This window comes from Entelurus aequoreus, linkage group LG13, assembly GCF_033978785.1.
Source record: "Entelurus aequoreus isolate RoL-2023_Sb linkage group LG13, RoL_Eaeq_v1.1, whole genome shotgun sequence".
Lineage (NCBI taxonomy): Eukaryota > Metazoa > Chordata > Actinopteri > Syngnathiformes > Syngnathidae > Entelurus > Entelurus aequoreus.
The window spans coordinates 2,961,593-2,986,959 of NC_084743.1; the positions used below are offsets into that span (position 1 = coordinate 2,961,593).

Consider the following 25,367-nt stretch of genomic DNA (forward strand, 5'->3'; position numbering starts at 1 on the left):
TTGTCAACCAGGAACAAGTGTGTCTCCTGATTATTAACCACAAACAAACGTGTCTCTTGAATGGCAACCAGGAACAACCGTGTGTCTTGATTGTCAACCAGGAACAGGTGTGTCTCTCAAATGTCAACCAGGAACAGGCGTGTCTCCTGATTGTCAACCAGGAACCGGTGTGTCTCCTGATTACTAATCAGAAACAAACATGTCTCTTAAATGTCAACCAGGAACAGGCATGTCTCCTGATTGTCAACCAGGCACAGGCGTGTCTCTTGATTGTCAACCAGGGAGAGGTGTGTCTCCTGATTGTCAACCAGGCACAGGCGTGTCTCCTGATGGTCAAACAGGGACAGGCGTGTCTCCTGATTGTCAACCAAGAATATACTTAAACGTACACACTAGATAGTAGTAAAAATACATAAATGTATAAATGAATATACAAATACATGTAAATGTTTATATACAATACAACCCAGGAGGCCATACACAGGAACAGGAAATAGGTGAAAACTACACGGGATAATACAAATTGTGCCCTTTGAGGTGATAAATTGTTACATGTGGTGGTTCCTGCTTCGTTTGTCGACTAAAGACACAAAAATACGTTTTGATTGGAGCGTTGACGTGCGAGTTTAAGACACACGTAATTCACAGAGGATTGGTTACAATTCCGTAAATTGGCGCGACTGTGACTGGAAGGACTGCAGTTTCTCAAACACGAGCTCGTAAATCCTCAAACTTTGTTAACAGGAAGTTCGTTGAGTTCAGGAGGTGAAAGAAAAACCTTTTGACTGTCCTTGCTGCCGCCATGTTTTGTATCATCCAGCACAATATCCCAGTCAGAGCATCTTTCTCAGAGCAGAGAGCAAACAAACGAGGTCAACTTCCCCCGACTCAGTTCTCTGACAAACCCCTCAGCACTTTCCAGGCTTTTTGAAAAAGTGTCGACTTGACGATAATACAACTGGTCCTCCCAGTTGAGGTGACTTCAAAACAACCCAATCAATCAACGACAGAGGAGCACATTCAATCTCCAATCAATATTCAGGACTAAAGGATCCTGGGGGAAAAATCAATAAATCACACTATAGCATAGGGCTGGGCGATATGGCTGAAAACTGTATCGCGATATCAGTGTTTTGTATCGGTCAATATCGATAATTATTGATGTATTTTAATGACCTACGAAATAAAGATCAGGAGAAACATAAACATTAAACATTTGTATTTAAAATGTAACTTCCTCTGATTATAATAATAATAGAAACCTGAGAATAACTATTTTCTGTTTAGTGGCAGGAAATAACGACTGTGTAACATTTATTTGCCCTGTTATTCTTATTTAACTATGGAAATTATTTTTTGTTATGCAGTAATTGTTAAAATATTATTAATATACCGATCTATATTGATAATTATTGACATTTTTATGACTCATGGAAAATAAGGAACAGGAGAATAACATATTTTATTATAAATGTAACTTCCTCTGATTGTAATCCCTCAGCTGTCGAGGCAGAAAGGAAATGTCAACACAAGCGTGGAAAACACTCAAACAATGTCAACAAAATAGTAAAATCACATTGAACACTCAACAATAAGCTCTTAAAAATGAAGGAATGTGTAAGAAATGCTTCATAAAGTGTAAGAAAATAGTGCAAAGTGTGAAAATGTAAACATAGAGAAACCTGAGAAGGACTATTTTCTGCAGGTTTAATGGCAGGAAATAACGGCTGTGTAACATTAATTTGCCCTGTTATTATTATTTAACTATGGAAAAAAATTTTTGTTATGCAGTAATTGTTAAAATATTATTAATATATCGGTTGATATCGATAATATTTTTATGACTAATGGAAAATAAGGCGCAGGAGAATACAATATTTTATTTCAAATGTAACCTTCCTCTGATTATAATCCCTCAGCTATCGAGGCGGAAAGGAAATGTCAACACAAGCGTGGAAAACCCTCAAACAATGTCAACAAAATAGTAAAATCACATTGAACACTTAACAATAAGCTCTTAAAATGAAGGAATATGTAAGAAATGCTTCATAAAGTGTAAGAAAATAGTGCAAAGTGTGAAAATGTAAACATAGAGAAACCTGAGAAGAACTATTTTCTGCAGGTTTAATGCCAGGAAATAACGGCTGTGTAACATTAATTTGCCCTGTTATTCTTATTTAACTATGGAAATTATTTTTTGTTATGCAGTAATTGTTTTAATATTATTAATATATCGGTTGATATCGATAATATTTTTATGACTAATGGAAAATAAGGCGCAGGTGAATACAATATTTTATTTGAAATGTAACCTTCCTCTGATTATAATCCCTCAGCTATCGAGGCGGAAAGGAAATGTCAACACAAGCATGGAAAACCCTCAAACAATGTCAACAAAATAGTAAAATCACATTAAACACCTTAAAATGAAGGAATGTGTAAGAAATGCTTCATAAAGTGTAAGAAAATAGTGCAAAGTGTGAAAATGTAAACATAGAGAAACCTGAGAAGAACTATTTTCTGCAGGTTTAATGCCAGGAAATAACGGCTGTGTAACATTTATTTGCCCTGTTATTCTTATTTAACTATGGAAATTATTGTTTGTTATGCAGTAATTGTTAAAATATTATTAATATATCGGTTGATATCGATAATTATTGACATTTTTATGACTAATGGAAAATAAGGCACAGGTGAATACAATATTTTATTTGAAATGTAACTTCCTCTGATTGTAATCCCTCAGCTATCGAGGCGGAAAGGAAATGTCAACACAAGCATGGAAAACACTCAAACAATGTCAACAAAATAGTAAAATCACATTGAACACTTAACAATAAGCTCTTAAAATGAAGGAATATGTAAGAAATGCTTCATAAAGTGTAAGAAAATAGTGCAAAGTGTGAAAATGTAAACATAGAGAAACCTGAGAAGAACTATTTTCTGCAGGTTTAATGCCAGGAAATAACGGCTGTGTAACATTAATTTGCCCTGTTATTCTTATTTAACTATGGAAATTATTTTTTGTTATGCAGTAATTTTTTTAATATTATTAATATATCGGTAATTATTTACATTTTTATGACTAATGGAAAACAAGGAGCAGGAGAATAAAATATTTTATTTCAAATGTAACTTCCTCCGATTATAATCCCTCAGCTATCAAGGCAGAAAGGAAATGTCAACACAAGCATGGAAAATGTCAACAAAATAGTAAAATCACATTAAACACCTTAAAATGAAGGAATATGTTAAGAAATGCTTGATAAAGTGGAAGAAAACAGTGCAATGTGTTAAAATGTTAACATAGAGAAACCTGAGAAGAACCATTTTCTGCAGGTTTAATGCCAGGAAATAACGGCTGTGTAACATGTATTTGCCCTGTTATTCTTATTTAACTATGGAAATAATTTTTTGTTATGCAGTAATTGTTTTAATATTATTAATATATCGGTAATTATTTAAATTGTTATGACTAATGGAAAACAAGGAGCAGGAGAATAACTTTTTATATTTGAAATGTAACTTCCTGTGATTATAATCCATCAGCTATCAAGGCAGAAAGAAAATGTCAACACAAGCATGGAAAATGTCAACAAAATAGTAAAATCACATTAAACACTTTAAAATGAAGGAATATGTAAGAAATGCTTGATAAAGTGGAAGAAAATAGTGCAACGTGTTAAAATGTACACATAAAGAAACCTGAAAAGAACCATTTTCTGCAGGTTTAATGCCAGGAAATAATGGCTGTGTAACATTTATTTGCCCTGTTATTCTTATTTAACTATGGAAATGATTTTTTGTTATGCAGTAATTTTTTAAATATTATTAATATATCGGTAATTATTTACATTTTTATGACTAATGGAAAACAAGGAGCAGGAGAATAAAATATTTTATTTCAAATGTAACTTCCTCCGATTATAATCCCTTAGCTGTCAAGGCAGAAAGGAAATGTCAACACAAGCATGGAAAATGTCAACAAAATAGTAAAATCACATTAAACACCTTAAAATGAAGGAATATGTAAGAAATGCTTGATAAAGTGTAAGAAAACAGTGCAACGTGTTAAGATATAAACATAGAGAAACCTGAGAAGAACTATTTTCTGCAGGTTTAATGCCAGGAAATAACGGCTGTGTAACATGTATTTGCCCTGTTATTCTTATTTAACTATGGAAATTATTTTTGTTATGCAGTAATTGCTTTAATATTATTAATACATCAGTAATTATTTACATTTTTATGACTAATGGAAAACAAGGAGCAAGAAAATAAATTATTTTATTTGAAATGTAACTTCGTCTGATTATAATCCCTCAGCTATCGAGGCAGAAAGGAAATGTCAACACAAGCATGGAAAATGTCAAGAAAATAGTAAAATCACATTAAACACCTTAAAATGAAGGAATGTGTAAGAAATGCTTCATAAAGTGGAGGAAAACAGTGCAACGTGTTAAAATGTTAACATAGAGAAACCTGAGAAGATCTATTTTCTGCAGGTTTAATGCCAGGAAATAACGTCTGTGTAACATGTATTTGCCCTGTTGTTCTTATTTAACTATGGAAATGTTTTTTTGTTATGCAGTAATTTTTTTAATATTATTAATATATCGGTAATTATTTACATTTTTATGACTAATGGAAAACAAGGAGCAGGAGAATATTTTTTTTTTATTTGAAATGTAACTTCCTCTGATTATAATCCCTCAGCTATCAAGGCAGAAAGGAAATGTCAACACAAGCATGGAAAATGTCAAAACAATAGTAAAATCACATTAAACACCTTAAAATGAAGGAATATGTAAGAAATGCTTCATAAAGTGTAAGAAAATAGTGCAAAACGTAACAATGTAAACATAGAGAAACCTGATAAGAACTATTTTCTGCAGGTTTAGTGGCAGGAAATTAAAGTTGTGCTCTAAAGGGTGAGCCTTGCATCACTTACAGACCACATGCCCCTTTTGGAAAAAATACAAAAAACAGACTTTTCGTCTTTTATCTCCAATTTCTTCATTTTCACTTTCTCTCCTCACTCCATGCAACCAAACTTGATAATAACTGTTGGTTATCGATTGCATGTCTATCGTGATATATACTGATATTGTATCGGCCAGCCCTAATACAGCGTCTTTTCCTCAACTGAAATAAATGAGATTGCTTTGTAGAATCATTGTTTTGTTGTTGTAATCAGTGTTCACTTGTGAGAAGAACAATCATCAGCAATGATGGGGTCTTGCCCCGTGACGCCGGTCGCCAACACAAACAGGAAGTGACAAAAATGTGTGCAAAAAAAAACAAACTGTAATCAAGGCAACGACCCTGCGGCATCAATCAGTCCTTTTTGTGCACCTTTAATGTGTTTTCATCCCACGTCCGTTCAGCGCCAACAACGGCGGTACCTCAAAACAAGCCACTTGAGGTGGTACCGTAGAAAGGGACCGACACTGACCCGGGGGGTTACTTACACGCGTTGGTGACGGCGAAGCTGTTGGCCGTCTCGATGTTGTCCACGTGCGGGACCAGGTTGAAGGGGGCTTCCGTGGCATTGGGGCTGGTGTTGTGAAGGAAGATGGCCAGTCGAAACGCCGTGTACTCCTGATCAGTATTCCTAATGAACAACCCGCCTGCAGGAGCGGAGACAAAGAAGAAGGGGATGGAGAGGAGGGGAAAATAGAAATGTAGCCAAAGAAGGATTGATGAGGGAAATGCAGGGAAGAAGAGAATACAAGCAAGACTTGAATTACTATTTATTTCAGAATATCATTTGTCTTTTGAGTAGGATTGTCACATTACTCGAATTCCAGTAGTCACCAGTGACGCCTATAAACGTCCCTGATTGTCGATACGTCATACCATCATAAAAATGACCAAAAAAACCAACAACTGCATCCATGTACTTTTAAATCTACTGCTTTATCGAAAAGTGTTTCAAACAACAGAAATAAAAGGTCAGTATGAGCTGCCAAGAGGTGACTGTACATTCAAAAAAGAGCAGCATTGTTTATAACCCCCAGGTGGGCTTGTGGTGGCGGATACACGCTCCCACTATCAAAACAAACAATACTGTACTTATGAATGTGAATATAAATAACAACAATAGTCAACTATTTTAATTGTTGTTGTTTTTTAAACAGCAGTGTTTCTACCCCCCCAGGTGGGCTTGTGGTGGCGGGATCTACGCTACCACTTTCAAAACAAACAATACCGTGCTTGTAAATATAAATAACAACAATAGTCAACTTTTTTACATTCTAAAAAGAACAGCAGTGTTCTACACCCCCAGGTGGGCTTGTGGTGACGGAGCCGCACTCCCACTATCAAAACAAAAAATACTGGGCTTATGAATATGAATATAAATAACAATAGTCAACTATTTTACATTCATAAAAGAACAGCAGGGTTTGTACCCCCAGGTCGGCTTGTGGTGGCGGATCTACGCTCCCACTTTCAAAACAAACAATACTGTGCTTATAAATATGAATAAAAACAATAGTCAACTTTTTTACATTCTAAAAAGAACAGCAGTGTTCTATACCCCCCAGGTGGGCTTGTGGTGGCGGATCCACACTCCCACTATCCAAAACAATGCTGTGCTTATAAATATGAATATAAATACCAACAATAATCAACTTTTTACATTGTAAAAAGAACAGCAGTGTTTTATTGCCACCCCCCCTTCCCCACCACAGGTGGGCTTGTGGTGGAGGATCCACGCTCCCACTATCAAAACAAACAATACTGTGCTTATAAATATGAATAACCTGTATATCTGTGTTGGCCCTGCGATGAGGTGGCGACTTGTCCAGGGTGTACCCCGCCTTCTGCCCGATTGTAGCTGAGACAGGCTCCAGTGCCCCCCGCGACCCCAAAGGGAATAAGCAGTAGAAAATGGATGGATGGAACAATAGTCAACTATTTTACGTTCAAGAAAGAACAGCAGTGTCTGTACCCCCCAGGTGGGCTTGTGGTGGCAGATCTAAGCTCCCATTTTCAAAAACAAACAATGCTGTGGTTGTAAATATGACTATAAATAAAAACAATATTCAATTTTTTTATATTCTACAAAGAACAGCAGCGTTCTATACCCCCCAGGTGGGCTTGTGGTGGTGAATCTAAATTCCCACTATCAAAACAAACAATACTGTGCTTATGAATGTGAATACAAATAACAACAATAGTCAACTATATTTTATTTTATTTTTAAACAACAGTGTTTCTACCCCCCAGATGGGCTTGTGGTGGCGGGATCTACGCTCCCACTTTCAAAAGAAACAATACCGTGCTTATAAATATAAATAACAACAATAGTCAACTTTTTTACGTTTTAAAAAGAAAAGCAGTGTTCTATAATCACCCAGGTGGTCTTGTGGTGGCGGATCCACGCTCCCACTATCAAAACAAACAATACTGTGCTCATGAATGTGAATATAAATAACAACAATCGTCAACTATTTTACATTTAAAAAAAAAAAGAACAGCAGTGTGTGTCCCCTCCGGGTGGGCTTGTGGTGGCGGATCTATGCCCATATTTACAAAACAAACAATACTGTGCTTATAAATATAAATATGAATAACAACAATAGTCAACTATTTTACATTAAAAAAAAGAACAGCAGTGTGTGTGCCCTCCAGGTGGGCTTGTGGTTGCGGATCTACGCTCCCATTTACAAAACAAACAATACTGTGTTTATAAATATGAATATAAATAACAAGAGTACATTTTTTTCAACATTCTAAAAAGAACAGCAGTGCTCTCTACCCCCCAGGTGGGCTTGTGGTGGCGGATCTACGCTCCCACTATCCAAAACAATGCTGTGCTTATAAATATGAATATAAATACCAACTATTATCAAGTTTTTTACATTCTAAAAAGAACAGCAGTGTGGGAAATGGTAACAGTCATAACTTTCGTCCACATGCTCTGATCTTCCTGACATTTTTGATGGTTGGTCGGGACATTGGGTGGGATGCCACTATCTTCCCCTTGCGGTGGAAAATGATAACAGTCATAACTTCCTTCCACATGCTCTGATCTTCCTGATATTTTTGATGGTGGATCTGGACATTGGATGGGATGCCACTATCGCCCCCTTGCGGTGGAAAACGATAACAGTCATAACTTTCTTTTCCATGCTCTGATCTTCGTGACATTTTTGATGGTTGGTCGGGACATTGGGTGGGATGCCACCATCGCCCCCTTGCGATTGAAAATAGTAACAGTCATAACTTTCTTCCACATGCTCTTATCTTCCGGAAATTTTTGATGGTTGGTCGGGACATTGAGTGGGATGCCAGTATCGCCCCCTTGCTGTGGAAAATGATAACAGTCATAACTTTCTTCCACATGCTCTGATATTCCTGAAATGTTTGATGGTGGGTCGGGTCATTGGGTGGGATGCCACTATCGCCCCCTTGCGGTGGAAAACGTTAGTCATAACTTTCTTTTTCATGCTCTGATCTTCGTGAGATTTTTGATGGTTGGTCGGGACATTGGGTGGGATGCCACTATCGCCCCCTTGCTGTGGAAAATGATAACAGTCATAACTTTCTTCCACATGCTCTGATATTCCTGAAATGTTTGATGGTGGGTCGGGTCATTGGGTGGGATGCCGCTATCGCCCCCTTGCGGTGGAAAACGTTAGTCATAACTTTCTTTTTCATGCTCTGATCTTCGTGAGATTTTTGATGGTTGGTCGGGACATTGGGTGGGATGCCACTATTGCCCCCTTGCGATTGAAAATGGTAACAGTAATAACTTTCTTCCACATGCTCTTATTTTCCTGAAATTTTTGATGGTTGGTCGGGACATTGGGTGGGATGCCACTATCGCCCCCTTGCGGTGGAAAACGTTAGTCATAACTTTCTTTTTCATGCTCTGATCTTCGTGAGATTTTTGATGGTTGGTCGGGACATTGGGTGGGATGCCACTATCACCACCTTGCGGTGGAAAATGACGACAGTCACAACTTCCTTCCACATGCTCTTATCTTCCTGAAATTTTTGATGGTTGGTCGGGACATTGGGTGGGATGCCACTATTGCCCCCTTGCGATTGAAAATGGTAACAGTCATAACTTTCTTCCACATGCTCTTATCTTCCTGAGATTTTTGATGGTTGGTCGGGACATTGGGTGGGATGCCACTATCGCCCCCTTGCGGTGGAAAACGATAACAGTCATAACTTTCTTTTCCATGCTCTGATCTTCGTGACATTTTTGATGGTTGGTCGGGACATTGGGTGGGATGCCACTACCGCCCCCCTTGCGGTGGAAAACGTTAGTCATAACTTTCTTTTTCATGCTCTGATCTTCGTGAGATTTTTGATGGTTGGTCGGGACATTGGGTGGGATGCCACTATCGCCACTTGCGGTGGAAAATGATAACAGTCATAACTTTCTTCCACATGCTCTGATCTTCCTGAAATGTTTGATGGTAGGTCGGGTCATTCGGTGGGATGCCACTGCAGGACTGCTGTGGGTGATGAAAACCGTCATAACTTTCCTTATCTTCCTGAGATGTTTGATTGTGGGTCGGGACATTGGGTGGGATGCCACTGCATGACTGCCGTGGTGGAAAATGATAACAGTCATAACTTCCTTCCACATGCTCTGATCTTCCTGATATTTTTGATGGTGGATCTGGACATTGGATGGGATGCCACTATCGCCTCCTTGCGGTGGAAAACGATAACAGTCATAACTTTCTTTTCCATGCTCTGATCTTCGTGACATTTTTGATGGTTGGTCGGGACATTGGGTGGGATGCCACTATCGCCCCCTTGCGATTGAAAATGGTAACAGTCATAACTTTCTTCCACATGCTCTTATCTTCCGGAAATTTTTGATGGTTGGTCGGGACATTGAGTGGGATGCCAGTATCGCCCCCTTGCGGTGGAAAACGTTAGTCATAACTTTCTTTTTCATGCTCTGATCTTCGTGAGATTTTTGATGGTTGGTCGGGACATTGGGTGGGATGCCACTATCGCCCCCTTGCGGTGGAAAACGGTAACAGTCATAACTTTCTTCCACATGCTCTGATCTTCCTAAGTTTTTTTGATGGTGGGTCCGGACATTGGGAGGGATGCCACTATCGCCCCCTTGCGGTGGAAAACGATAACAGTCATAACTTTCTTTTCCATGCTCTGATCTTCGTGACATTTTTGATGGTTTGTCGGGACATTGGGTGGGATGCCACTATCGCCACCTTGCGGTGGAAAATGATAACAGTCACAACTTCCTTCCACATGCTCTGATCTTCCTATGTTTTTTGATGGTGGGTCCGGACATTGGGTGGGATGCCACTATTGCCCCCTTGCGATTGAAAATGGTAACAGTCATAACTTTCTTCCACATGCTTTGATCTTCCTGAGATTTTTGATGGTTGGTCGGGACATTGGGTGGGATGCCACTATCGCCACCTTGCGGTGGAAAACGTTAACAGTCATAATTTTCTTTTTCATGCTCTGATCTTCGTGAGATTTTTGATGGTTGGTCGGGACATTGGGTGGGATGCCACTATCGCCACCTTGCGGTGGAAAATGATAACAGTCACAACTTCCTTCCACATGCTCTGATCTTCCTACGTTTTTTTGATGGTGGGTCCGGACATTGGGAGGGATGCCACTATCGCCCCCTTGCGGTGGAAAACGATAACAGTCATAACTTTCTTTTCCATGCTCTGATCTTTGTGACATTTTTGATGGTTTGTCGGGGCATTGGGTGGGATGCCACTATCGCCCCCTTGCGGTAGAAAATGATAACAGTCATAACTTTCTTCCACATGCTCTTATCTTCCTGAAATTTTTGATGGTGGGTCGGGTCATTGGGTGGGATGCCACTATCGCCCCCTTGCGGTGGAAAACGTTAGTCATAACTTTCTTTTTCATGCTCTGATCTTCGTGAGATTTTTGATGGTTGGTCGGGACATTGGGTGGGATGCCACTATCGCCCCCTTGCGGTGGAAAATGGTAACAGTCATAACTTTCTTCCACATGCTCTGATCTTCCTGAAATTTTTGATGGTAGGTCGGGTCATTCGGTGGGATGCCACTGCAGGACTGCTGTGGGTGATGAAAACAGTCATAACTTTCCTTATCTTCCTGAGATGTTTGACGGTGGGTCGGGACATTGGGTGGGATGCCACTGCATGACTGCCGTGGTGGAAAATGATAACAGTCATAACTTCCTTCCACATGCTCTGATCTTCCTGAGATTTTCGATGGTGGGTCGGCGCATTGGGGAGGACGTGACTGCATGCATTTGCACCCAAAAGAGTAGTAAGCTCTCATGTTTGATGGTAACTAAGTGGTCTATTTGATTTATTTCGTATTCATGAGCAAGGGCCACGTCTGCATTTGTGACAGACTTCCACAAATAAAGAAATAAATGAAACGCTGCATCAACCCTTGCCTGAGCCATGGATACCAATGCTGCGCAGTGCAGTGATGAAACCAGAGAAAGCGAGAGATACGTAAGAGGAAGAAGAACCTTTCGGCCAGAGGTCAGCAGTCAAAAAGATAATGAGATAAAGAAAACAGAGGAAGGGCAGATGGTAAAAATGTCAAGCACATGGGAGAAGAGCAGAGGCCGAGCACAGAGAAAAAGAACGACCACGTGGATACAAAGTGTCAGTTGGCCTTTGAAAACCAGACGCTCGTATCCTGTCTGACAAAACGAGGAGACGTGAACGAAATTTGGCAAAGTCAAGCAGGCAGCAAAATTAAGAAAAAGAGAGAAAGAAAACGTGTAATTGAAGTATCGGCGCCTTGGCTCCGTGCAAAGGGAAGCTTTTACAAACTCACACTGGGGTCCCACAGGGGCTCCTTTTGTTCACTAAGCCGGAGACGTTGTAATCTGACACCAGCAACTATGCAAATGAAGTGAAAAATGAATAAAATATGACTTTTTTTGTTGTCGCTGCAAATTAAATAAAGTGGCATGAATACACACACGCGCAAAATCAAAACAGTGGAATCGAGCGGCGTGACTAAATAGCACGCGGAAGCGGTCTCGGTCTACGTAGTGATCTCTGGAGTCAGAATGTCGGGTGATACACACAAAGGCAGAGCAGGCAGGAGCGGGCAAGCTAATCGCTAAGCTAGCTTGGAACAACGCCAAGAAGTAACGTGTCGATGGAAGGGCGTGACAGCAGGAAGTAAGCAGTTATTAACACGAAACTAGAAGAGGCAATTCCTGAAGGAATTGTGTGTGAATGCTCCAATGCTGAAGTTGAACTGAAATCCTGGAAATTTTTTTTAGAATCGTTGAAGTACTGCACACAATTCCCAAACATGCCGAATATTTTAAAGTTGGAACGGTTCTAATCAGATGAAAATGGTGGGAGTTGTGGAACCTTGAAGAATGTTCCATTGATTTCAATGGGGATTTCCCAAAAATTTGGAATTTCATGAAAAAGGGGGAATTATTGGGGAAATGGTAAAAAGCTTAAAAAGTCTGAATGAGTTGAAATGTTTGGTGTATGCATTTTTCAAATCGGTCGAGAAATGTTGAAGTAGTAACATGTTGAATTGAGGAATCGTATTAAGGAATTCCTAGAATTTCGGGAAAACCGGGAATTTTTCCAGTTCAAAAAACAACTTTGGTTTTTTTTCCTAATTAAGAGGAATGTTTTGACGGTGGAACGGTTGAAATGCATTGAAAAATGTGGGAGGAGTAGTCGCCAGAAAAAAGGGTGGAAATAGGCCTTTGGAAAAGCAGGATTTCTGGAAAATCCTGGAATTGTTTTCAGCTTGGAAAAGAGGTACTTTGAATTTCCAGGACGGCGGAATGTGTTGAAGGTGGAATGGCTTGAATCGGTTGAAAAATTTGGAAATGGTGGAAGTTTGAAAAATGGCCAATTCATTTTGAGTGGGAAAAATGTCCCGGAAAACCCGGAATTCTGGGAAATCTGGGAATTTTTGGAATTTGTCAAGGGAACTCCCGAATGCTTTGGAGCATTCACACAATCAATAGATTAGTAAGAGTTAGAGAGGATACTATAACAAGTGGAACACGTAAGAAGCAAACGGATGGAACCATGAATTAAGAGTGTTGATAACATATGATCGATACCGGAGTGATTAAATCAATATTTTAATTCCACCTGAAACATTTTTTGCTCTTTTTCGTTAATTTTTACAAATTTGGCGAATCCTTCATTGGACACAGGAGGATTTTGAGGGCTAAAAACAAAGAGTTTTGGATCGATAATTCTGGTTGTGCTTACCGGCCTCAAAGCTATTTTTATTTGGTACATGGTGTGATGATAAGTGTGACCGGTAGATGGCAGTCACACATAAGAGCTACGTGTAGACTGCAATGGACTTCAAGTAAACAACACCAACATCGACTTTGGTAAGCTTCAACATAGGAGTATTATTATGGTGTGTGTATAAGGTAAGACATATTATCTGGCGTTTTGTTTCGCAATATTATGCAAAAGCCACTTTTCTGACCGTCTGGTGCCTGCTGATCTGTATTTGGGATCTGCATAAGTCCTGAAAATGTCGATACAAGGTGACTAAGAATGGCAATGTGATGTGATTTTTCTGTGCGGCCCTGATATTGGCACAAAGCACTGTATCTGTAGCCGAATGGCATCGCCAGCCTGAATTGTACTCTGTATTAGACTTGTCCCGATACCGGTGCCAAAATGTTATTTGTTACTTTTCAAAATAAAAGTGGGCCACAAAAATTGTCATTAGCGGCTTTATTTCAACATAAAATCGTATGATACATTAATTATAAAAGTATAATTAAAGTACTCATGTATCGAGATACGTATATCATGGGTTTAAAAACGACAACAAAAAATTATCGACGTAATGATTGTAGTATCGACCATGTACGGCTCCTGTACTTGGTATCGTCACAGTCGATGTTTGTATAGAGCCACCCGTTTGTTTACGTTGAGGAGCTATGGCGTGTTTAGCTATTCCTCGCCCTGCAGGGATAAAAACTACTTTGTCGCCACGGAGGCGAGGGTTAGTGATTCGGAAGCAGCGAGAACACTGCGGAGGGACGTTAGCCGCTCGCTATCTACGTTTATAGCGCCGCCTTTACCGTTAAAGTCAAAACACTTCCATTCTCCCCCTTTTGTCTCCACACTGCTTCAGCTTGTCAGTGCGCCACGTGTGTGTGTGTGTGTTCAAGCTTTTAAAAAAGTACCGGTATTATTTAAAGGCATTACAGTTAGGGATGATGTTTGATAAGAAATTATCGAGTTTGAGCCCATTATCGAATCCTCTTATCGGACCGATCCCTTATCGATTCTCTTATTGAATCCAGATAGGTTGTTGTATGTGGAAAAAAACACAATATTTGGTTTAACAAAAGCTCACTTTTATTTTATAAGAAAAAAATAAAATAAATACAAAAATATTGACTGTTACCCCCCCTAAAAAATAAAAAAAAATAAAAATATTGTGAATTTGCAAACAGCTAAAATAATACACAAAGCAAACAATAACCTGCTAGCCAAGAATATACAATAATTCTTCTCAAAAAAAGAGGAGAAATATAATCTTAGAGAAAAATGTAATTTAAAACATTTGTACGCACGTACAACACTTAAGACCTTCAGTATGTGGAATTAAATTATGGAATGGATTAAGCAAAGCAATCAAACAATGTACTAATATGATCCACTTCAAGAAACCCTTCAAACTTAAAGTGTTTACAAAGTACAAAGAAGAAGAACCATGATAAACATTCTGAATTTATTTAATTAATCCATTCTTTCACTCTCAAAATAATCTTACTTATCTCGTATGAAATGTAACTTATTTCACCAATTATTATTTATCAATGTATTTTTATTGTGATTACTTATGGAGTATATTGTGGATAAATTGAGAACAGGAAGTGGACAAATCATTATTTATTTATTTATTTTTGTTGTGATTACTTATGGAGTACATTGTGAACAAATTGAGAACAGGAAGTGAACAAAAAAAGTTTAGCAACTGTTATGTAAAAGAAAAGGGGTAGGATTAAATAAACTCTGCTTCTTCCTACTCCTTTTCGAACATGTTGAAAAGAGAAACCGGACATTGTGATGTATCATGTTGTACGCTTGCATGTCCGAAATAAACTCAAACTCAAACTCAAAATATTGACTGTTGTTACCCAAAGTATATTAAGTGGGATTTTCCAGAAAAACAAATATATACCGTAATATATACAGTAACACAAAAACAACCTGTCTCTGTGATCACTGTAGGTGTATAAATAATAATATAGTGTTAAATAAAATCAGTCCCTTGGGCACAAAACTGAAAATAATACAGCGCTCCAAAAAGTGCACTTCTACTGCTATTGGAACCTACTAACTACACACACTATGACACTAAGAACACCACAGTCATCAATCAACAATTCTTCCCCCCTTACATGAGAGCGAAGCCTGGCAATAATTGTTCTGCCCTCACTGTACGTGTTGAGCTTATACAGCTTGGCAGAAAGCTAACAAACAATCCAAAGCAGATTAACCCATTTAGGCTCTTTATTGTTGTTGTCTTTTCCTATCTTTACTTTTGTCTTGCACTGGACTGTTTTTGTTGTTTGTTTTTTTTAACTGAAATACACACAATGACAAATGTATAAGCTATGTGATTCAATTAACATACTGAAATGTAATACACAATATGTAAATATTAGCTTCACACAAACATACAGTACTATCATCAAACAAATACTTCTGAGTGTTGGAACTATTTCGATGGTGGAAATACACGACTGGCAGCCATTTTAAGTCCTCAAAACATCCATTGAAACAGTGCACAAAAAGTTACAAAAAGTTATATAAACAAGTTAAACAGTTTACTTACAGACTTATATTTTCCAAGGCTTGTAAGAGCTAACACAACTTGTCTACTTCTCAATTGTCTCATGAACTTCGCCAACCCGGAAGTGCCCAAACTAATGACGCGTAGTATTTTCGTATCGCCACAAGGTGTCAGTAAGAGTATACAATCAAATGGGCATTACATTGCCGTCCCACAGGGCATTTCCTGTACGTGGGAAATGATTTGTTCCCAGGGATTCGAATAAAGAACCAATTCTTTTTCTTTACTATAGTGGCCTTGATAACGGGAACCGGTTCTCAAAAAGGGATTCGAGTCCATGGAATCGGTTCTTTTCTTATCGAAGAACCGGGAGAACCGATTTCGAACATCATCCCTAATTACAGTACTCTTTCTAATCCGTTAGTACCGCGGTACTTTACCGGCATATTCCGCACAACCCGACTCGGTATCAAATCGGACAGAAAATCAGCGGTATCGCACATCATACTTACATTTTATGTTAACATACTTACATTTTTGCTAGTATTTTTGCAAATTGTATTCGTTTGACCCTTAAAAAACATGGATTTCGATACTTGCTGCCATCTTGTAAGTATGCTAACTGTTAACACGCTAACGTTAGAATGCTATCGTTCATTGCCTTTTTAACTAATTATATTTGTTTAAACCTAAAAAAAAATCATGGCTTTTGATTCTTGACCCCAACTTAGAAGCATGCTAAATTATCCTAAGTTAGCATGCTAACATTAATGTGCTATTTTCATGCTAGCATCTGAGCTGGTTTGTTTGTATCTAAAAATCATTGATTTAAAAAAAAAAAAATGCTGCCATTTCAGCCGTATGCTGACTTTGCTTATGTTAGCGTGCTAACTTTTGCGTGCTAATGTTTCATGCTAGCATTTCATCACATTTTTATTGTTTGTGTAGATATTTAGCATACCTTCAAGATGGTGCCAACTTTTCCAATGTCAACATGCTAACGTTAGAGTAATAACGTTCTATGCAAGTATTTCAACTAATTATATTTTGAACCTAAAAAGTATCAATTTTGATACTTGCCGCCATCGTGTAAGTACAGTACATGCTAACTGTTCGCATGTAATATGCTTATCTTATATTAGCATGCTCACATTTGAATGCTATCGTTTTTTGCTACTGGTTAAGCCCATTTTTATTCATTGGAACCTAAATATTGTTTTTTTAAATGCCGCCATCTTAGCAGTATGCTAACTTCACTGATGTTAGCTTGCTAACTTTAGCATGCTAACATTTCATACTAGCATTTCATCGAATTGTAATCATTTGTTTAGACACTTGGCACCATCTTAAAAGGTATGCTAACTTTTCCGGTAGTATCGTGCCAACGTTAGCATAATAACGTTCCATGCTAGTATTTTATGTAGTTACAGTCATTAGAACCTAAAAATCGTGGAAGTATGCTAACTTATCCTATAGTAGCATGCTAACATTTGAATGCTATCGTTTTATGCTACCAGTTGAGCCCATTTTTATTCATCTGAACCTAAACATATATATATATATATATATATATATATATATATATATATATATATATATATATATATATATATATATATATATATATATATATATATATATATTTTTTTTTTTTTTAATGCCGCCATCTTAGCAGTAGGCTAACTTCACCTATGTTAGCGTGCTAACTTTTGCATGCTAAAATGTTATGCTAGCATTTAATCGAATTTGTAATCCTTTTGTTTAGACACTTGGCACCATCTTAAAGGTATGCTAACTTTTCCGGTATCATTATGCCACCATCTTAGCAGTATGCTAATTTCACTGATGTAAGCTTGCTAACTTTAGCATGCTAACGTTTTATGCTAGCATTTCATCGAATTTGTAATCCTTTGCTTAGACACTTGGCACCATTTTAGAGGTATGCTCACTTTTCCGGTATCATCATGCCAACGTTAGCATTTAAATGCCGCCATATTAGCAGTATGCTAATTACACTGATGTCATCTTGCTAACTTTAGCATGCTATCATTTCATGGGAATTTGTAGTCCTTTGTTTAGACACTTGGCACCATCTTTAAAGGTATGCTAACTTTTCCGGTATCATCACGCCAATGTTAGCATTTAAATGCCGCCATCTTAGCAGTATGCTAATTTCACTGATGTTAGCTTGTTAACTTTAGCATGCTAACATTTCATCTGAATTTGTAGTCCTTTGTTTAGACACTTGGCACCATCTTAAAGGTATGCTAATTTTTCCGGTATCATCATGCCAACGTTAGCATTTAAATGCCGCCATCTTAGCAGTATGCTAATTTCACTGATGTCAGCTTGCTAACTTTAGCACGCTAACATTTTACGCTAGCATTTCATCGAATTTGTAATCCATTGTTTGGACACTTGGCACCATCTTAGAGGTATACTAACTTTTCCGGTATTATCATGCCAACGTTAGCATTTAAATGCCGCCATCTTAGCAGTATGCTAATTTTACCGATGTTAGCTTTCTAGCTTTTGCATGGTAACATTTTATGCTATCGTTTTATGCTACCAGTTGAGTAATTTTTATTCATCGGAACCTAAACATATATATATATATATATATATATATATATATATATATATATATATATATATATATATATATATATATATATATATATATATATATATATATATATATATATATATATATATATATATATATATATATATATATATATATTTAATTTTATGCCGCCATTTTAGCAATATGCTAACTTCAAATATGTCAGCGTGGTAACTTTTGCATGCTAACATCTTCTGCTAGCATTTCATCGAATTGTAATCCCTTGTTTGGACACTCGGCACCATCTTAAAAGGTACGCTCACTTTTCCGGTATCATCATGCTGACGTTAGCATTTAAATGCCGCCATCTCAGCAGTCTGCTAATTTCACTGATGTTAGCTTGCTAACTTTAGCATGCTAAAATTTCATCTAATTTGTAATCCTTGTTTAGACACTTGGCACCATCTTAAAAGGTATGCTAACTTTTCCGGTATCATCACGCCGACGTTAGCATTTAAATGCCACCATGTTAGCAGTATGCTAATTTGACCGATGTCAGCTTGCTAACTTTAGCATGCTAACATTTCATGGGAATTTGTAATCCTTTGTTTAGACACTTGGCACCATCTTAAAAGGTATGCTAACTTTTCCGGTATCATCACGCCGACGTTAGCATTTAAATGCCGCCATCTTAGCAGTATGCTAATTTCACCGATGTTAGCAGGCTAACTTTAGCACGCTAACATTTCGTCGAATTTGTAATCCTTTCGTTTAGACACTTGGCGCCATCTTAACTTTTTTTCCGGGGATATCACGCCGACGTTAGCGTAGCGGTAGCGTGAGTGAGGTTGCATCTCTTGCGAACTTTATCACTTTGTCACGTGCTGGTGGGAGACGCGCGAGACTAGGGAGGAGAGAGAGAGAGAGAGGGGTGGGGGGGGGAGAGAGAGACTGCAGTGTCTAAACACTGAAGAAGGAAAAAGCTAATTTCGGTCAACATCCACGCGATTAATCGCGATTAATCCCCCCAAATGATTGCATTACGTGAAGATGCCGTCCAAAAAACGGTGCGTAAAAACGTGTCCAACTCACCGATCTGCACCGAGCTGGGGAAGGCTCCCGTCGCCGAGCCCCAGAGGACGGAACAGCAGCCCAGAAAGTGCCAGAAGAAAATATTAATCCTCATCTTTCCTGACCCGCGTCCCTCACAAAGTGTTGAGAGACATCGGTGGCGGGAAAAGGGGGCGGGAAAGACATGCGAAGAGGAAGAGGAGGAAGAGGATGAACGACGTTCCCGTGCCGAGTGCGGACAGTCCGGGGTGAGATTCATATTCCACGGTGGCCGTGGAGTGCACCGTCCGCGTGCGCGTGTCCGGTGTGGACACGGACCGGGGAGAAGGCGGGAAGAAAGCGCGGGGAGGGGAGAGGGGGGGGCGGCGGGAAAAAAAAGTCGTTGCAAGATTGGCGGGCTTGGAGCGCAGACTGCATGGAGGAACTGGACATGCGCGCCGCCCTTTTACGCACACACACACGCACACGCACGCGCGCGCGCACCGGCTTGTTTAAATAAATAAATAAAAATAAATAAATAAGAAAAGGGCTCGGATGCGCACGCATGCATCAGGAGAAGAAGAAGAAGTGATAACGTGTGGGGGGGATCCCGCGCTTGCGTCAAACTCCGCCCCCTCCTCCCCTCCATCCATCCGCCTGCGTCCCGACTCAGCCGGTGCACGTCTGACTGCGGCCGCGCATCGCGATTCCAACCGGGGATTTCTCCACATCTGGCTGGGAAAGGCAGATACCGCGAGCGAGTGGTATCGGCACCTTGCAGATACGGCGCCTTTGCGGTCACACCATTAGGTACACCGCGCGGTCTTAAGAGAGGCAGGAGGATGGAAATAAAAAGATGTCAAAATTCACAATTTTTAGGTTCAAACATTGGCGTTGTTAAAATGTTCTTAAACCGCCCCTAAATAATTTGGTGTTAAAAAAAAAAAAAAAAAATCCAATTTTTTTTTATTATTTTTTTTACAAATACATGCCGACATATTCATTATAAAGTGGCCCGGATATGAGTTTAAATAAATAATCATATAACCTGTCATTATTCACTCAGTTTCCCCTCACTATATAGCGTAAGGCAGAGAGCCCCTTTAGTATGTCGCTATCCAATCCATTCCACTTGTTCATATAGAAAATGCCCACATCACTCAAAATCAAGTCCGCATTTTATCTGCGACCTTGCTTGCGGTCCTTGGACTTGTTCATATAGAAAATGGCCACATCACTCAAAATCCAGTCCGCATTTTCTCTGCGACTTTGCTTGCGGTCCTTGAACTTGTTCATATAGAAAATGGCCACATCACTCAAAATCCAGTCCGCATTTTCTCTGCGACTTTGCCTGCGGTCCTTGGACTTGTTCATATAGAAAATACCCAAATCACTCAAAATCCAGTCCGCATTTTCTCTGCGACCTTGCTTGCGGTCCTTGGACTTGTTCATATAGAAAATGGCCACATCACTCAAAATCCAGTCCGCATTTTCTCTGCGACTTTGCCTGCGGTCCTTGGACTTGTTCATATAGAAAATGGCCACATCACTCAAAATCCAGTCCGCATTTTCTCTGCGACCTTGCTTGCGGTCCTTGGACTTGTTCATATAGAAAATACCCACATCACTCAAAATCCAGTCCGCATTTTCTCTGCGACTTTGCTTGCCCCCCCTAAATAATTTGGTGTTAAAAAAAAAAAAAAAATCATTTTTTTTTATTTTTTTTTTTTACAAATACATACATACATATAAAGTGGCCCAGATATGAGTTTAAATAAATAATCATATAACCTGTCATTATTCACTCAGTTTCCCCTCACTTTATAGCGTAAGGCAGAGAGCCCCTTTAGTGTGTCGCTATCCAATCCATTCCACTTGTTCATATAGAAAATGCCCACATCACTCAAAATTCAGTCCGCATTTTATCTGCGACCTTGCTTGCGGTCCTTGGACTTGTTCATATAGAAAATGGCCACATCACTCAAAATCCAGTCCGCTTTTTCTCTGCGACTTTGCTTGCGGTCCTTGGACTTGTTCATATAGAAAATACCCACATCACTCAAAATCCAGTCCGCATTTTCTCTGCGACTTTGCCTGCGGTCCTTCGACTTGTTCATATAGAAAATGCCCACATCACTCAAAATCCAGTCCGCATTTTCTCTGCGACTTTGCCTGCGGTCCTTGGACTTGTTCATATAGAAAATGCCCACATCACTCAAAATCCAGTCCGCATTTTCTCTGCGACTTTGCCTGCGGTCCTTGGACTTGTTCATATAGAAAATACCCACATCACTCAAAATCTGCGACCTTGCTTGCGGTCCTGCAGGTGTACGAAACACATTAGCACACAGCACTGCAGAACAAGAACCTTGTGTCTGCAATTGTAAATAATTTAGTTTTTAAGTTTTGTGTTTCTTGTAGAATCTATATGAAGTAATATGCATTAGCCTATTGTTAAAATAATGAAAAAAACATCATTAAATATATTTGTTTTATTGTATTGTTACATTAATAGCTGTTGCATTATTATAGGATGGCTTGTTAAACATTTCATAGGATTTTCAGAGGGAGGAAAAACCAAGACATTTAATATAAAATGTAAAATGAATAAATATATAAAAGGAAAAAAATGGTTAAAAGCCATCGTCCCGGGGAGCATTTCATGTCTTCTCGTGCATTTTTTTTTACCGTCTCCGGGACGACGGGACTACGTTAATCTCAAACCCTGGAAGTTACATTTTATTGTTTGCATTATTTGTTTCAGCATTGCACTTTGAAGACGGTCCCTCAGCTCTTTGACAGCTTTGGCTCTTTTTCAGATCTTTTCAAGTCTTTCTTATTTACAGTATATATAAAGGTTTCTCATTTCTATTCAGACTTCCATATATATTTAATTTCCTTAACGGCTTGCCATAATATATATATATATATATATATATATATATATATATATATATATATATATATATATATATATATATATATATATATATATATATATATATATATATATATATATATATATATATATATATATATATAATATACAAGCCAAATTATCCCGATCCAGATATTACTTTAATTCAAGTAATTAAGTAATATTTCCAGGGCTTGAATTTACAACCATTTTAGTCACATATGTGTCCAAAATGTAATCTGTGCAACTTCAAAATATTTGGGAACAAACAATTATGGAGCCAAGTATTAAAATTAGGGATGTCCGATAATGGCTTTTTGCCGATATCCGATATTCCAAAATTGTCCAACTCTTTAATTACCGATACCGATATCAACCGATACCGATATATGCAGTCGTGGAATTAACACATTGTTATGCCTAATTTGGACAACCAGGTATGGTGAAGATAAGGTCCTTTTTAAAAAAAATAATACAATAAAATAAGATAAATACATTTAAAACATTTTCTTGAATAAAAAAGAAAGTAAACCAATATAAAAACAGTTACATAGAAACTAACTGTGAAAGGTTAGTACTATTAGTGGACCAGCAGCACGCACAATCGTGTGTGCTTACGGACTGTATCCCTTGCAGACTGCATTGATATATATTGATATATAATGTAGGAAGCAGAATATTAATAACAGAAAGAAACAACCCTTTTGTGTGAATGAGTGTAAATGAGTGTAAATTGTAAATGGGGGAGGGAGATTTTTTGGGTTGGTGCACTAATTTTAAGTGTATCTTGTGTTTGTTATGTTGATTTAATAAAAAAAAAACAAACAAAAAAAAACAAAAAACGATACAGATAATTAAAAAAAACGATACCGATAATTTCCGATATTACATTTTAAAGCATTTATCGGCCGATAATATCTCTAATTAAAATCCACCATTTTTAGGTTCTAATGAATATAATTAGCTAAAATACTAGCATATGCTATGCTAAGGTTGGCATGATACTGCCGGAAAAAGTGAGCGTACCGTTAAGATGGCGCCAAGTGTCTAAACAAAAGATTACAATTCAATAAAATGCTAGCATAAAATGTTGGCATGCTAAAGTTAGCAAGCCAACATCAGTGAAATTAGCATACTGCTAAAGTGGCGGCATTTAAATGCTAACGTTGGCGTGATTATACCGGAAAAGTTAGCATACCTTTTAAGATGGTGCCAAGTGTCTAAACAAAGGATTACAAATTAGATGAAATGTTAGCATGCTAAAGTTTAGCAAGCTGACATCAGTGAAGTTAGCATACTGCTAAAATGGCGGCATTTCAGTGCTAACGTTGGCATGATACTGCCGGAAAAAGTGAGCGTACCTTTAAGATGGCGCCAAGTGTCTAAACAAAGGATTACAATTCGATGAAATGCTAGCATAAAATGTTAGCATGCTAAAGTTAGCAAGCTGACATCAGTGAAATTAGCATACTGCTAAGATGGTGGCATTTAAATGCTAACGTTGGCGTGATGATACAGGAAAAGTAAGCGTACCTTTTAAGATGGTGCGAAGCGTCAAAACAAAGGATTGCAATTTGATGAAATTAAATGTTAGCATGCAAAAGTTGGCGATCTAACTTAAGTGAAGTTAACATACTGCTAAGATGGCGGCATTAAAAAAACAAACATGTTTAGGTTCAAACGAATACAAATGGGTTAACTGGTGGCATAAAATGATAGCGTTCAAATGTTAGCATGCTAATATAGGAAACGTTAGCGTACTTCTAAGATTGTGTCAAGTATCAAAGGCCATTATTTTTTAAGTTTGAACAAACACAATTGGTTAAAAAGCCAGCAATAAACATTAGCCTATTCAAGGGAACAGTTAGCATATACTTACAAGATGGCAGAAAGTATTAAAATCCTAAATTTTTAGGTTCAAATTAATATAATTAGCTATAATACTAGCACAGAACGTTATTATGCTGACGTTGACATGATAATAGCGGAAAAGTTAGCATGCCTTTAAGATGGTGCCAAGTATCTAAACAATTACAATTTGATCAAATGCTGGCATAAAACGTTAGCATGCAAACGTTAGCATGCAAACATTAGCATGCAAAATTTAGCGAGCTAACATAAGTGATATGACATAAGTGATTTTTAGGTGTAAACAATTAGAATTAGTTAAAAAAAGCAAGAAATAAACGATAGCATGCTAACGTTAGCATGCTAACATGGGAACAGCTAGCATACTTACAAGATGGCAGCAAGTATCACAATCCATGGTTTTTATGTTCAAATGAGTACAATTCGCGAACATACGAGCAAAAATGTAAGTATGTTAACATCGGACAAGTAAGTGTATTTAAAAGATGGCGGCAAGTATCTAAAGCAAGTCCATAATTGTCAACCAAAAGTAGAGATGATATATGCGTTAAAATGTAATATCGGAAATTATCGGTATCGTTTTTTTTATTATCGGTATCGTTTTTTTTTGTTTTTTTTGTTTTTGTTTTAAATTTTTATTTTTTTTATTTTTTATTAAATCAACATAAAAAACACAAGATACACTTACAATTAGTGCACCAACCCAAAAAACCTCCCTCCCCCATTTACACTCATTCACACAAAAGGGTTGTTTCTTTCTGTTATTAATATTCTGCTTCCTACATTATATATCAATATATATCAATACAGTCTGCAAGGGATACAGTCCGTAAGCACACATGATTGTGCATGCTGCTGCTCCACTAATAATACTAACCTTTAACAGTTAATTTTACTCATTTTCATTCATTACTAGTTTCTATGTAACTGTTTTTATATTGTTGTACTTTCTTTTTTATTCAAGAAAATGTTTTTAATTTATTTATCTTATTTTACTAATTTTTTTAAAAAGTACCTTATCTTCACCGTACCTGGTTGTCCAAATTAGGCATAATAATGTGTTAATTCCACGACTGCATATATCGGTTGATATCGGTATCGGTAATTAAAGAGTTGGACAATATCGGAATATCGGATATCGGCAAAAAGCCATTATCGGACATCCCTAACCAAAAGT

The 25,367-nt window shown here is 37.9% G+C and overlaps 1 protein-coding gene across 2 annotated transcripts in view; it reads right to left on the reverse strand.

The window, feature by feature from the left end:
• Window positions 1–19,933, reverse strand: part of gria4a (glutamate receptor, ionotropic, AMPA 4a) — a 351,871-nt gene extending 331,938 nt beyond the window's left edge. For both annotated transcript variants that reach the window (XM_062067252.1, XM_062067253.1), the window contains exons 1-2: window positions 19,447–19,933; window positions 5,472–5,630 (exon numbers count right to left, since the gene is read on the reverse strand). In XM_062067252.1, the coding sequence (XP_061923236.1) occupies window positions 5,472–5,630; window positions 19,447–19,684 (397 nt within the window). In that variant the 5' untranslated portion in view covers window positions 19,685–19,933. The remainder of the gene's footprint in view (window positions 1–5,471; window positions 5,631–19,446) is intronic.
• Between the last annotated feature and the right edge of the window lie 5,434 nt (window positions 19,934–25,367).